The 16,186-nt window shown below is 42.9% G+C and overlaps 1 protein-coding gene across 3 annotated transcripts in view; it reads right to left on the minus strand.

The window, feature by feature from the left end:
* LDHD (lactate dehydrogenase D) overlaps window positions 1-16,186 on the minus strand; it is a 1,439,596-nt gene that overhangs the window by 346,221 nt on the left and 1,077,189 nt on the right. For all 3 annotated transcript variants that reach the window (XM_044081223.1, XM_044081220.1, XM_044081221.1), the window contains one exon: window positions 7,647-7,846. In XM_044081223.1, the coding sequence (XP_043937158.1) occupies window positions 7,647-7,846 (200 nt within the window). The remainder of the gene's footprint in view (window positions 1-7,646; window positions 7,847-16,186) is intronic.

The following is a 16,186-nucleotide window of genomic DNA, read 5'->3' on the forward strand; positions in this document are numbered from 1 at the left end:
TGTGGTATATTGCATAGTCTTGGTTCTTCCTTAAGAAAAGGCTGTCAAGCCTTGTGTGACTAGCTCAGGCCACTAAAAGTAAATAACATACCTCTTTCTGCTAGCTGCATCAGTAAATCTTGCTATATGTCTTGTCAATTGTATAGTGGACCACATAAACTGACCTACTAATGATACATGAATGTATGCACAGCTTGGTTTAATTATCCCTCCTTGAAAGATATCACCTCAGTGAGATATTCTCTGCTACTAAACAGTAAGCAAAAAATGGCTACTACTATCAATTGTGACTCCTTCTGTTGTTTGGCACCCAAACCCTACAGTAGGCAGATTTATTAAAATGAAAACAGTACGCTCTAACTGAAAAGACTTCATCAGCCTGAAGAAAGAATAATTGTGTAAACCTTACCATAACCATAGATGTCTTTCTCTTCTATGTTGCAGTACTCTTTACATAAGGGTTGTACTCTGCCCAAACAACCCAACGTCCAGCCTGTATACAAAAGCTTAGAGCTACTGTCTGTACATGGGACATTACACGTAGGCACAGACAATGTCAGCCATAAAAGGGACAGCTGCATGTACCCTCTTCAGAATAAAAAAGCCCCATGAGGAAAACCCAAGGGGAGCCTAGGTGGACCATCCTAGGAAAGAGCAAGCTGTAGGGAGAAGGCAGAAGGGATGGAACACTGCAACATAGAAGAGAAGGACATTTATGCAAGATTTTACACAACTATTCTATGTCCTTCTAGTCAATGTTGCAGCACTCTTTACATATGGGAGAGTGCAAGAGCTGAAGATTTTTTCAAGAACTCATGTAGAATTGCCCCAGCAAATCCTGCTCTGGACCTGGAAACAGTGTCCAATTTGTAATGTTTCGTGAAGGTGTGAACAGATGACCAGGTGGCTGCTTCCAAAATGGAATGGGTATCTATAGCCTTGAAGAAGGCCCCTAAGGATGCAACTGACCTAGTGGAATGTGCCTTGACTGATGCTGATAAGGAATTTCCATGGAATTCATAGCAAAACAAAATAGCCTTAGAAATCCATGTGGATATAGTTTGTTTGGACACAGGCAAGCCCAGAGCCCTGGGATGATATGACACAAAAAATTGGTCAGACTTCCTAATCTTGTCAGCTTTATCTTGTCAAGGTAAAATCTGAGTTGTCTATGCATGTCTAAGGTGTGTAAAATCCTCTCATCTGAGGATTGAAGTGAAGGGAAGAAGGTAGGCAACTGGATGGATTGACTGAGTGACAACTCATTCACCACTTTTGGCATGAAGGAAGGGTTAGCTCTCAAGGATACCCTGTCCTTATGGAAGATTAAAAAGGGAGGCAAAGCCATTAATGCCTGAATTTCTGGCAGAGGTTAAGGCTACCATAAGCTCTGTTTTCCATGTGCAAAACATTAGGGAAGTAGAAGCTGCTGGTTCAAAAGGGGCCTGGGTAGGTTTTTCCAGCACATAATTGAGATCCCAGGGAGGAGGATCTGGTTTCTTGGGGGGGGGGCTTAAATGTAGGATGCCCTTTAGAAAAAGCTTAACTTCAAGCCTGAAAGCTAGGGGAGGGGTCAAAGGCAAGCAGGCAGAACAATGGATTAAGTTAAAACTTAAGAGTAAAGAAAAGCCACTGTTGAGTAACAAACACAGGTAGGAAAGCACTACGGGAGTGTCTGCACCAAAGAGATCCACTTTCCTTTTTTGGCACTAAATGGAAAATCTTCTTGGAAGTATATGATTTTCTAGTAGTGAGTTTCCTGGCCTCCTGCAAAACCTTTAGTACGTCCTAAGAGAAGAGGTGCCTGAAAGGGATCAAAAGCTGATCACCCACAGGGTCAGCTGTAGAGTTAGCAAATATGGGTGGATTAATGATCCCTTGTCCTGAGTGAGCAGGTCCAGCTGGTGAGATAACTTGTAGCAATGACCCTTGGCTAACTGCAAAAGAATAGGCAACCAATGCTGTCTTGGCCAAAAGGGAGTCACGAAGAAGATTCTTGGTTTGTCCTACAGAATTTTCAGCAAGACTTTCTGAATTAAGGGGAAGGGTGGGAATGCATAAAGAAACCTCCCCTTCCATGAGAATGACAGGGCATCCACCTTCCACACTTGAGGACAAGGGCCCTGGTACAGAAGCGAGGTAATGTTGTCTGTTCTTAGGGGAGGCAAATAGGTCCAGTTCTGGAGTACCCCACTGGTGAACTAGGTCCAGGAACACAACCCTGTGGAGCATCCACTCATGAGATTGTATCATGGACCTGCTTAATGCATCTGCCACTGAGTTCTTAGCTGATAGAAGGTACATGCATCTGCCACAGAGTTCTGACCTGATGGAAGGTACACAGCATGTAGAGTTACCTTGTATAAGGTAGCCAAAAGACTGTAGTACTGTCTGTGAGGATCTTTAGGGGTCCTGACAGGAATAAAGGGTGAAAGGTCTGTAAGGCTAAAAATAAAGCCCTCATTTCCCTAATGTTTATATGTTCCTGGAAGCAAACATTGCTCTCCACCCCAAGTCTGAGGCGTCTGTGAAAGTTGCTGAGCTGGCTGAGGAACCTGAAGAGGTAGGCCAGCGTTCTGAGTTGCTGCTTCCACCAACCTAACTCTGCTTTCAGGCAGGGAAGGAGGGGAATCTTGACATCTAAGGGATGAGCATACTGGGACCAAACTTTCTTGAGAAACCCACTGGAACTTTCTCATGTGTGTGGTGAAACCTAGTGCCTCCAGGAAAAGGGATGGCTAAGTTCAAATGTTGAGTTAAGATGTTGGGGCGGCTGGCCAGAAACAGCAGATCGTCTAAATATGGCAAACTTGAATTTCTTTCAGCCTTAAATATGCAACGGCTGGGCACTTTGTGAATACCCTTGCAGTAGAAAGACCAAAGAAAAAGGCAGTAAATTAAAAATGCAAAGAGCCCACCGAGAAGTGCAAAAATCTTCTGAAGAGGGGGTGTACAGGGATATGTAGGTATGTATCCTTCAGATCCAGAGAAGCTAAGAAAGCTTGAGGGGGGACCAGGGGCAGAAAAGTAGGTAGGGATAGCATATTCTGAAGGAAGGCACCACCAGGAATGTGTTTAATAGGCAGAGATCTAAGATAGGCCTTCCAAGGGCCATCTTTCCTTGGAACTAGAAACATCCTGGAATAAAAATCCATTCCCTGCTGGTCTTGAGGGACAGACTGATGGTGCTTTGTTTGGAAAGTTGATCCAGAATTAAGGGAAACAGATGCAGTTGACTGGAGGGAGGTAGAGGTACTCCGTGAAAAGGAGAGGGGGTCTTCCAAGTCATAAAGCATCCGTTTTGGATGACTAAAATCACCCAGGAGTCCTAAATGATCGCCATCCAAGCTGGTAGGAAAAGGGAAAGGTGAAGGGACAGAGGGATACAACTTGGAAAAGGGTGCAAGGCGTCACAGAGGACTTTGTCTGGGCTGAAAGGGCTGCTGAGGAGGGGTCACAACAGCAGCTGTAGGAGTGGGTGCCTTGGTCTGTGGGTGCCTCCTGGAAAGCTTGCGGGGTCTAGGTCCAGAAGGAATAGAAGTGGAGGAACTAGCAGGTTTGCTAACAAAGGAAGTCTTGGCTGGGACATTTCTATGAAATTTTGGAAATTGTGAAACCAGTAGGTGTTTCATATCCTGGCGTTCCTTACCTTTTTCCTGCAGTGATTTAAACAACTCTACAGCTGCATTTCAAACAATGAGAAATTGTAAACAGGAACATCAAGCAATTTTGGCTTGATGTCATCAGAAAATGCCTAGAAACATAGCCAAGAATGTCTTCTTAGAACAGAAGCAGAAGTAGCTGCTCTGGCAGAAGCCTCCACTACATCATACCTACACTTGATAGAGTGTCTAGCTACCTGACAGGAGGAAGACAGAAGAGAAAGGGCCAGAGATTTAGCTTCTGAATCTGGCAATGAGGAAAGAGCCTGGGCGGCCTGAGTAAGCAAGGCCAGAGAGCCAAGGTGGAAGTATAAATCATCTTGCCCAACCTTTCCAAAATTTTACTTTTCTTATCAGAATGTAGTAACTTGGTAGAAGGAGATAACCGTGAGGACTTATCTGAGGTACTGGAAACCACAGCAGTATCAGCTGAGGAGCATTTAAAAAGGAATTTGCAATTCTCAGGGACCTTATAGAAATGATCAGGTCTCTTTCGGGCAGGGGGCTTGGAGTCAGGGGTCTTAGATGCAGCCTTGAAAACATCTAAGGCAACTGGCAATACTGGAGGGACTGTTGAAGGTGCAGGAGTCTCCTCCTGTAGAAGCTCATAACATCTCTTCTGTTCTTCAGAGATTTTAAAGGAACCCCACTTAAACTCCCTCATTTTATTAACAGTTTCCCCAAAGGAAAGCTCTTCCATGAGAGAACCTGCCCCATTAGACTCCTCCTCTGGGGAAGCATATTCCAGAGGAGAGGGAATTTGAGTGGAGTAAGCCAAAGAGTCTTCATCAGATGAAGACTCCTCAGAATCTGTGTCATGAATTTGAAGTTCTGCAGGCTGTCCTGAAATAAGGCCTTGGACCCTGGACAGCTGCACTGGAGAAGAGTCAAAATCCAGGACAGCTATGGGTGAAGGTGAAGCCGCAGGCCTCAAAGCCATCAGGGCTTTAATAAGGCCCAGAAAAAAAAACTTCCCACTCTGACACTGGGGTAGAAGGAGCAGGAACATGCCTAGTCTTTTGCTTCTTTTTCATAGGCTCTTTCTATTGAGAAGAGAAAGCGGATGCAAGCCTAATCTCTGGTAGTTCTTTGGACAAGGAAGCTGGAGCATTTCCTGAGGCTTTTGCAATCACTAGCCACGGTTCCCCCAAATCATCCGAACCAGACGTTTGCATAGCCTCAGATCCACACTCCTGACTGTTTCCTTCCCGGTACCTGCCGAGGAAGCAGACCCTACATCTGATCATACCGCTGGGTTTTCATCAACTTCAAGGGGTACGTTGGAGGGAGCAGGCACAGCTAAAGAGTATTTGGGCCTAGCCTTGCTGACCTCCCTTTTTACATACGGCTCAGAAATACTCCTGGAACCCTCCATAGCGTCCCTAACCAGACATTTGAGTCTTTGGTTTTCTAAGTATAAATTTAAAGCTGACAGACGACTGTGCAAAGTTTTGGGATCAAAGGCCTGACAAATGGAGCAGGACCGGTGGTCATGAGTAGGCCTAAGCACAACAAGCACAGCTTGTGACTATCTTTATGTGGAATTTGCCTTCCACACCTACACTTGCCCTTCCTGGATGACATTAACAAAACAAAAGCCAGTAGCATTATATTAAATCCACTGTGGGGTACTTATCTGAAGCTATAAGACGAATCAACAGGATCCAACAGCAGACCAAATGTACGAGTCAACCGTTCCGAATTGCAGCAAAAAAGTTCTGAAGATGGTACGTGTGGACGTCCCTTTTATGGCTGACGTTGTTTGTGCCTACATGTGACATCCCACTTACAGGCAGTGGCTCTAAGCTTTTGTATACAGGCCAGACATCAGGTCATTTTGGCGGAATACAACCCTTATGTAAAGAATACTGCAACACTGAATAGAAGGACATGCACAGTATCCTGAAACCCTTCAGTAATAGGATGCAAAAAATCCCTGAACACAGTCTTCTGTCCAAATATGTAAAATGCCAATCACAAATCATCTTATGTGTGACTAAAAAAATGGTTAAATAAAGCCACTACAGGTACACAACAAAAATTAACATGATTACCATGGAACTGGTTGTGCTGAGTTTAAATACTAATAAAAGGTAACATGGTTGGATACACAGAATGAATAACCATGTGCAACCTGTCCTTTAGTGTACAATCACTTGACATTTTTTTAAAAAAGCTAAGCTTCTTTAGTTTTTTCTTGTAATTCCAAACATATAGTCATTCTGTTTAAATTCCAGATATATTTTCAAACTGTACAACTGTTGCTGATTTGCACCTGTATTTGCTTTCCTGAATTGTTCTGAGCTGTTCCATCAGCAGTATAATGTGATACACAACAAACTATGAGTACACAGATGAAAAATTCTAAGAAACCAGAATAATGGCAAACTGCGTTTACTACAAAAATGATTATGATCAAATCTTCATTTGTAACCACCTTATTATGAGCATTATGTCAAGGAATTCACCTTGAGAGCGAAATTAAGTGAAGCTCAAGAGGTGAATCTTAACATAATTCCAGGAACACATAACTAAATGGAGATGACTGTGAAACATGATCATGACTGTTTGTACTACATGTAGCTTTAGCTGCCCCTATATCCTACAGAAAAGAAAATGAAGGAATTCCAACTGATTTACAACTCTAAAATGTGTACAACACACAGCTGTGCTGCACAGAGGCCAAATGCAAAGTGTACCTCTGATAAATAATGAGCTTTAACAGCTGTTAGATTTATTTTTTTATTTAACATTTGTTTACCGGGAAAGTCAGACTTGGAACAAGGCAATTTTCAGCGGAGGCCCAGGAAGAAACACTCCCAGATAAATGTCTTTATAACATGGGAGGAAACCAGAGCACCCAGAGGAAACCCACACAAATAAAGGGAGGACATGCAGACTCCACACAGAAGGTACCCCAGCTGAGAACCGAACAGGAGAACCTCTTGCTGTGAGGTGACAACAGAAACTGCTGCACCACTGTGCCGTCCTAGCAACTGCACCACTTCTGTTTTGAGTGACAGCACAAAGTGTATTACTACGCTTCCAAAGCTGTCAAAGGGTTTGAGATGCCAGTGTGGTGGTTGTCTGTACAATGCAGTGCAAGGCAACAATATAACTTTGAAAGGTATAAAACAAAAGTTGTTATGCACTTATTTGGCTATTTTGGAGCGTAACATCAGTGCTACATGTACTGCAAAAAAATCATATCCTACTTTTGATAAAGCTGATTTAGCCTTTCTCAGCAGTGTTTTGGTGATACAATGGCCCCTTAGAATTCAGTCAAGGTTTTGATAATAATTCAGCAACAACACAAAACACTGAATACTCCTGGAAATTATCAGCCTCTGAGCAGTTGTATGACATTCACCGAGTTATCTGTCTGCAGATTTTTTTTTCCTGGATGCAATTTTGAAAGAAAACCATGCAAAATGAATAAACTTTTGTGAGTCAAATTCCCAGATTACTGGGTTATATCCAAAATAAATTATTTACACAGCAACTTTTATTTATTTTACTCATTTCCTAGGAATATTCTTATAGTGTTACTGGTACAAATGTATGTATGTGTGTGTGTGTGTGTGTATGTATATATATATATATATATATATATATATATATATATATATATATATATATATATATATATATATATATATATATATATATATACATATAGATATATAGCTATATATATATATATATATATATATATATATATATATATATATATATATATATATATATATATATATATATATATATATATATATATATATATATATATATATATATATATATATATATATATATATATATATATATATATATATATATATATATATGTAGAGAGAGAGATATTTACACATGTATTTTTTTAACTCAACACAATACAAGGCTAACATGAAAAGAATGAATCAGTGCAGGCTTAACTATCCTGGCAATGGAAATGCAAGCAAAGAAAATTAGTCCATCCAGGCTTACCTATCCTGGCAATGGGAATGCCACTTTGTAGTATCTGCACAGTACTGTCCACTGCTGCCTGGACTGAAGGAAAGGAACAGACAGCGGACACCATGGTTTCTGGGATGCTATAGAGACGCAGAGTTGTCTTGGTGATAATTCCCAGAGTTCCTTCAGAGCCCACAAACAGGTTAGTCAGGTTATAGCCTGCAGATGTCTTCCTGTCAAACAGAGGATTCAACATGTGAGAATGCCATACCCTGCACTAGTAATTTCAACTTTGTTTTACTCAAAGTGAGATTTATTACCATAGTAAGCCATTAGTGAAAAAGTACGTTTACTCTCATGTCATACTCAACGATCATCGGACATCTTACTATACTCAGACTGTGGCCCTTCAAACTGGGTGTCTAAAATCAGCTGTAAATGAATATTCCATTTAATGTCTGCTTGGATGTATTCTAACAAACATAAGGCCCTCTGTTTCAGGACTGATCAGAATCATTTATAGTTTTAATTCTCCATTTCCTTGTACTAGATCCAGCATTTCTTTCCACAAATAAGAAAAAAATTCCTGGCAAAACTGTACTTTTGGAGGGGTGTAACCACTTTGCCTTTTGTCTTTAGTGCTTTGTTATCCCTAATCTTGTTAATAAAAGTAAATGCATGTTTCAGCCAAAGCATGGACTACAATGTCAGATCCATAACATCCTATAACATCTTAACTAAGAAAACAAAGCCTGTCAAAATAATTTTCCAGATTTAATCTGTGACTTTATTTTGGCTGGTGTCCAGTTGCCCAGCCTGGGTTACCTGGGATAGCTCTGTTGAGTGAAAGCTGGACATAAAACCAATCAACCTGTCAAACATGAACTAAGAACTGCTATAATCACTTTAGGTTCATCGACAGGACACAGCTTGGAAGCGGATGATATGTTAGTAAGGAGAAGACTCCTCCGTATCCAGGAGACAAGATGGAAGGGCAGTGCAGCAAAGCAACTTGGCTGGGATCCAGAGTCTACTAATGAGTCGTAGGACAAACTAGAAACAGTGTGGAAACTGTGGTAAGCTAGAGAAGACAGTGAGGGATGTCATCAAAATTAAAGGCAAACTCATGGTAACCAATCTTCAGTCTAAGGATAAAGGCAAACTCATGGTAGCCAGTCTTCAGTCTAAGGATAGGACAATATTCATACTTTCAGCCTATGCCCTACAGCAAGGTTGTGTCATCGAGGAAAACAGTGCATTCACGTGGCAGTTACAAGACCTACTATAAGTTGCTGATAATGGGGGACCTGCGTGAACATATTTGGACTGGGTACACATGGGTGTAATCAGCAGGAATAAAGGAGAGGTCATTCTAGACTTCTGTCTGGCAAATGGCTTGATAATGGCCAGCACATGGTTCAGCAAGAAGCATCAGTCACAAGATCACATACAAGAGTGGCCAACATGCAACTCAGGTAGACTTCCTCCTTGTATGGAAAGGGCACTGGGAAAGAATCAGTGATTGCAAAGTCAGCCACAGTGAAACAGTTGTCCCACAGCATAAACCATTGGTTGCCACAATCAGCTGCAAGTAGTGGTCAGAAAAATCTCTAAGGTCAACACAGACTAGGCTGAAGACCTGAAAGATTACTGGAGAGAAAACACAAGAGTTTAAGGAAATACTCTGGGCTGTAGTACCTCAAGAAGCTCAAGAAATAGGTGAGAGTTGAAGAAGAATGGCAGCACCCCATAAACAGTACGAGTGAGGACTACAGAACAGATATGCAGCCTAGCCAGGTACATAAGGAGAGCTGGTGGTGGTAGAAGGCAGAAGTCCAGGAAGTCAACAAAATAAAGGAGTAATGCAGGAAAAAAGTGGGAGATAGAAAAGACAGATTAGACTAAGGGGGAACACTGGCTGAACTTTAAAGATGCTGAGAGAGCAGTTGCATTAGCAAAGAACAAGGTAACAGAAGCACTTTGGAAAGGAGCTCAGTAGCTAGCAAAAATAAACTCAGTCTGCAAGGAAAATACAGAATGCTAAAGACAATCATCAGAAATCTTTCATAAAGGATGCCAACAATAATCCACTCACCAGTCCACATGGCATCAAAGGCAGATGGAAGGAGTATTTCCAACGGCTTCTGAATGAAGAAATCCCCACAGAAGACGATGCACTGCCCCAGACACAGCCAACAACAAAAGAAGATGAACCCACCCAGGAAGAAGTAAGAACATCCCTAAGGAAAAAGAAGTCAGGGAAAGCGACAGTCTCAGATGAAGTCATGGCAGACATGATCAAGATGTTGGGTAAGAAAGGAGAGAAATAAGCTTCAGAGGGTACACACAGCAGTATGGAGAGAAATGTGGATCCCATATGACTGGAGAATAAGCATTATAGTGCCTACATACAAGAGCAAAGGGGGCATTCACAACTGTAAACAACAGAGAGGTAGCAAACACTTGTCACACTGTGTGTGAAAGTTCTGGAGAGGGTGACTGATAAATAAATACACAAAAGAGAAGAAAGAAAGAAAGATGGGAGATACGTAGTTCAGCTTCAGATCAGGATATAGCACACATGATGTGATATTTGCATTGAGAAAACTGTGAATAAGGCAGAGATGAAGAAACAATCCAACTTGGCATTCCTAGACTTGAACAAAACATATGACAAGGTCCCATGAAAGCTGATTTAGGCAGTCCTGTGATGGTCTGAAGTCCTGGAACCATTGATAGAGTGAGTGCAGGCTATGTACCCAATGACCCAAGTATGGGCAGTGTTCAGATTCACAAAGGGCTTCCTAGTGGGAGTGGCTGTACATCAGGGTTCAGCTCTGAGCCCACTGCTGTTCATACTGGTGATGGACTAAATTAGCAAACAGGTTGTAGGGGACAGATCAACAAAGCTATTTTATGCAGATGTGGCATTCTAAAGTAATGGAATGTAAAGTTGAAGGCACACAGGGTAAAATGGAGTAAAGATAAGACAGTTGTAATGGCAGCAAATGGGGGGAATTAGAAGAAGGTGACAACAGACAGAAGGGAAAACAGTGGAATAGGTTAACAGATTCAAGTATCTGGGAGGGGTGGGTGAAGAGAAATTTTGGATTAAGCACTTGGGCTTCAGACCAGTTGTTTTACATTAGGAAGGTTTGTGGCAAGCACTGTGGTGGCAGGACAGGCAGCTTTCATCCTTCTAAGTTGGGAACTGCTGATTGAGAGCCCAGTGTCCAAGTGTATTAGTTCTGGTTTAGGCACTTGGGCTTCAGGCCAGTTATTTTACATTAAGAAGGTTCGTGGTATGCACTCTTGTGGGAGAAGAGGCTGGACTCTGCCCTTCTGAGCTGGGAATTTCTGGTTAAAGGTTTATAGTGCCTGAATATTTGAACTGTATCTTACTGAAATTGGTACACCTTGTTTGCTCTAGCATAGACTAGATCCAGGCCTGCTGAATCTAGCTTTGTTTATATGCTTGTTGTTTGTTTGCTTGTTATTTCCCTGGAAGCTAATTCCACCTAATACAACTTCTCAGCTTCTGTGGATCACTAGTGATATCTGCATTGCTTACTGTACTTATTTCCTTGTTTCACTTGAAAGAAAGTTACTGTTTGTTGTTTTTGCATTTAGTTACTTGTAACACATTGCACTCAAGTTACCTGGCACTTGCTCACTAAAGCAATTATATAAGTCAGCACTAAAAATTAAAAACATTACACCCTCACTCCCCACTGGCCCTTGTTTTCAATTAAGGATTTCCCAATATTATTCTAGCATGTCCAAAGGTCAGTTGTCAATCTCCTCTCCGGTCCAGCTGGTGAATCTGGGAATCTTGAGGCAATGTTATAACTGCCTCATGTACACAGACAACCCTCTCCTCCTCCCACATAACACAAATACTTGCGAGATGCAGCTATTTAGCCAAACTGGAGGCTGAGCTCTCTCAACTCAGGACTGGCAAGACCAGACAGGAGGAGAAGGCAACTACACACACCACAAAACCAGCCTCACATAATGCTACCACTCCACTGAATCAAACACATAAACACACAAAGACATACTCGGAGGCTCTGAGTAAAAATTTACCTAAACAGCAGAGGCCTCCAAAGCAGACACCCAAACAACTGCTACCTCAAGACACCCCACAAGCAACACATAAATCACAAAAGCAGTGTGCAAAGCAGTCACAGCCCTTAAGGCCAAATACAACACCAAACATACTTGTCATAAGTGACTCCATAGTCAGACACACTGACGTCCCACTCACCAGGCTGAACAAGGAGAGGGTCACAGTAAGCTGCCTATCGGGCGCTAGAATCCGCCACATAACACAAGCACTCAGGTCACTCCACGGCAGGTACAAATATGACACAGTCATTGTCCATGCTGGTGTGAACGACCTGAGACGTACCTCCCTGGACTACATGAAAAGAGACATAGAGGAGCTCAATGATTATATAGCCCAGGCAGGTATGACCCTAACCCTGAGCAGTATCCTTCCTTCACCAAGAATGATGCCACAATATAGAGACAAGATGATCAGCTTTAACAATTGGCTTAATGTCTGGTGTCATTCAAAGGGGATCCAGTGTCTGTCTGCCTGGGATGACATGCTTGACAAGCCACGCTGCTTCACAAGGGACGGCTTGCACCTGTCACCCCTGGGATTCCGGATATTGGCTACGGCTCTTGCCACCCCCATAGTGCCTTTTTAGGCAAGGCTCAAATTCTAAACCTACCACCCTAGAAAACAAAAATGGGAAGAAACTGAGGGTAATGCTGCTCAATGCCAGAAGTCTAAATCTCAAAATGCACGCACTCGAGGCCCTTCTCAGTATGGAGAACATCGATGTCTGTGCTGTAACTGAAACCTGGTTCAAGGCTCCTGAGAGCACCCCGGCACTATTAGGTTTTACTTCATATCATGCGTTCCAGCCCCAAAACCCGGACCACACCACAAAAGGAGGGGGTGTATCCATATTCATAAAGGATACCCACACCTCCAGGTTGGTGGCAACGCACTAAGCTTCGGAAACCATCCAGGTGCAACTAACCATAGGCAGAACTGCTCTACAAATTGTAGCATGCTACAGGCCACCCTCTCAAACTCAGGAACCCCACACAGCCTTCCTGAAGACACTGGAGGGTATAAATGTATCTCCAAACACCATCATATTGGGTGACTTCAACTACCCGAATATAGACTGGGAACATTACTCAAGCCCTAACTTTCTAGCCCAACGGTTCCTGGAGTTCATAAATTCAAATGCCATGGAACAGCTAGTCACTGTTCCCACGAGAGGAGAAAATATACTAGATCTCATTGTCACAAACATGGGGACAAAATGCTCCACACCGGAAGTATATCCCTCATTGGTGAGATCTGATCATAAACTAATCTCACTGGAAATCCACATCCCGCCCCCACCCCAAACAAAAAAGACCATAGTGAAGAACTCCTCTAAAGCAAACTTCACACTACTCAAGACTGGTGTGGTATCCTTCAAGGCCCCTGAGCCAGAGGAAACCACAACCCAAGCTGCGGAAGCCCTTACAAATGCCTTCTATGAACACCTCCAGGACTGCATGGATCAGGCAATCCCAAATAAAACCAAGACTCTTTCCACAAAGAGCAAACGTCCAGTCTGGTGGACCCCAGCCATTAACAAACTTTACAATAAGAGGAGAAAGCTATTACATGATAGAACAAAATCCATAAAAGGGAAGTCACCCTGATCATTATTAGTAAAAAATACGAGCACTCATAAAATCAACTAAGGCCAATTTTGAGAGAAAAATTGCCATGGATTCATAGGACAATCATAAGGCCTTTTTCAGCTATATTAGGAACCTGGGTGGAAACTCCCAGATATGCTCAGAATTAGTCCAAAATGATACAAAAATCACTGAACCCACAGACATTGCCAACATACTGGCAGACAGGTTCAGTGCAAACTTCACCCCTCTCCCCTAAAGGAGAGATAACTATCCCAGCCGAGTGTAGCCTCCCGGACATCTCAAATGCGCAGGTGAAAGCTGCTCTCTCTAAAGCTAAAACACAGCATCAATGGGACCGGATGGTGTCCCCGGCTGTGTGCTACACGAGCTAAATGAGGAATTAAACCCGCACATAAGGCAGCTGTTTAATCTCAGCCTTACCACAGGATACGTGCCCAAGGAGTGGCGACGGCAACTGTGGTCCCACTCCACAAAGGCGGCGCCTCACGGACCCTGGTAATTACCGCCCCATAAGCTTAACAAGTCTAGTCTGCAAAGCTATGGAGAGGATCATAATGGAGCTCATAAACAAAGATATAGGGACTTGCAGACATTGGACCCGACCCAGTTTGGCTTTGTCAAGGGAAGATCATGCCTTTTGAACTTGGTCAACTTCTTGAAACAGTCACCAAGGCCATTGATGAGGAGAGGCAGTCCATACAGCCTACCTTGACCTTGCAAAGGCTTTCGACACAATACCCCACTCGGGTATTGTAGAAAAACTTACCAGCTTAAATGTAAACCCATATGTCACAAGATGGGTTGCAAACTGGCTTAAGGACAGAACCCACAGGGTTAGAGTTGCTGGCGCTGTGTCCGACTCCAAGCCGGTCACAAGTGGTGTCCCACAGGGCTCGGTCCTTGGCCCCCTATTGTTTGGCATCTACTTCTCAGAAGTACAGGCCAACATGGGAGGACTTTGGCTGACAAAGTTTGCAGACGACTGCAAACTGGGCACCATAGTGGAAAGTGCATCGGACACGGATATGCTTCAGAAGGGACTCAGAGAAACAGATATCTGGTGCCAGAGCCATGGCCTGAAGTTAAACGCCAAAAAATGTATAGTCATACCCTTCGGGAAAAACAAGGTAACCCCAAGCTACCATATAGGTGGCAATCCACTAAGCACAGAAGAGGTTATCAGGGACCTGGGGACCCAGGTTGACAGTGGCCTTTCTTTTGACACTCACGTTGCTAAAGTGGTTAGAAAGACCTTCTACATTGCCCACCTGATCATGAAGGGATTCACATCCAGATCTAGTGAGGTCATTGTTCCCCTGTACTCTTCACTTATCAGACCAATGATCGAGTACAATGCCCCATTAGGGATGTATCTCACCCGACATCTGCAGCAATTGGAGAGACCCCAAAAGTTCCTCACCAAAAGGATAAAGGGACTCCAAAATCTGTCATATGCTGCCAGATTGAAGAAACTCCAGCTCTATTCAGTCGCATACCGTCTGCTCAGAGGTGACATGTGCCTGACATACAAGGCCATGTCCAACCCGGAATTAATGGACATGCTCCACCTCAAAAAATCCAAATCCACCAAAACTACTAGAGCAAGCGACTTAAACCTTAGCACGGATATAAATAGGACGTGCTGGAGGGACAGATTTATCACTCAGAGACTCCCTATGCTGTGGAATAAAATCCCGGTCCATGTGAGGCAGAGCACCTCGCTGACTCTGTTCAAGAGAAATCTAGACCTGTGGATGGGAGATCATAGGTTTACCCCGGGAATCATCTCTGTGTCACTGCTGGACAGAGGCACAACAAACTAATGGGCACAGTATTTTTTCATATAAGGGGTGGCGTAAGCCACAAAAATTTGGGCTAGGCTTATAAATGCCTTAGGGCAGATAGCCTAGTATAAACCTATGAACCTATAACCTATGAATCTGAATTAAGGGGTCAAAGCTAGAATCAGAGGGGCTGTTGCCAACTGGCAGAGTGTTGGGATGATATGATAGAAGAATGCCAAAGAAGCTGAAATGTAAGATGTACAAAACAGTAATGCAACCAGTACTACTCTATGGTATAGACACCTGGGCAGTACAGGCAGAATAAATGAAGAAGGTAGAGGCAGTGGAGATGAGGTGCCTAAGGTGGGTGGTAGGATGCACACTGTGGGGCAGATGAAGAAATGGGGATATCAGAGTAGAGCCAGAGTAGCTCCAATTGCACAGAAGATCAAACAGAACAGATTACATTGCTCTGGGCACATGTGCAGGAAAGCAGAAGGCATTATGATGAAGAACACTTGGGAGAGACAGGAAGAAGGCAAAGGGAAACAAGCATCCAGCAAAGAGATGGATGAACTGTGTGAAAGAAGACCTGCGACAGTCAGGCATGACTGTCAAAGAAAGTAGGAGCGCGGCATTGAATAGAGCGAGAGAGAAAGAGAGAGAGATGGCGACAGCTGACATGATACCCTGACCCTTGTAGAAAATGGGAAAACAGTGAGGTTGATGATTTCTTTCTGCCTAATAGTAAAATTTCTAGTAAGAAGTACTGTTAGAAAAAAGTACACTTTGTGTTCTACTACTTTATCAAGCTTTATATCAGATACAATACATGTTTGAAAGCTAGGTAGGGAAATTAAAAAAAAAAAGTTTTGCTTTATTTTATTTTCATTTCTTTTTCAGGAAAGTTTTTCTGGTCATAGTCACTTGTGGATACCTGGGGAGAAATGTTCTGAACAGCAGCCATTACTACAATTCAAAAATTTATGTCATAACAGGCAATTGTCATCCCACCCTGGAATGGCAGCACAGAACTCATAGGATTTCAAT

The sequence above is a fragment of the Protopterus annectens genome, chromosome 8.part0, assembly GCF_019279795.1.
Source record: "Protopterus annectens isolate FY-2018-M chromosome 8.part0, PAN1.0, whole genome shotgun sequence".
Classification (NCBI taxonomy): Eukaryota; Metazoa; Chordata; order Ceratodontiformes; family Protopteridae; genus Protopterus; species Protopterus annectens.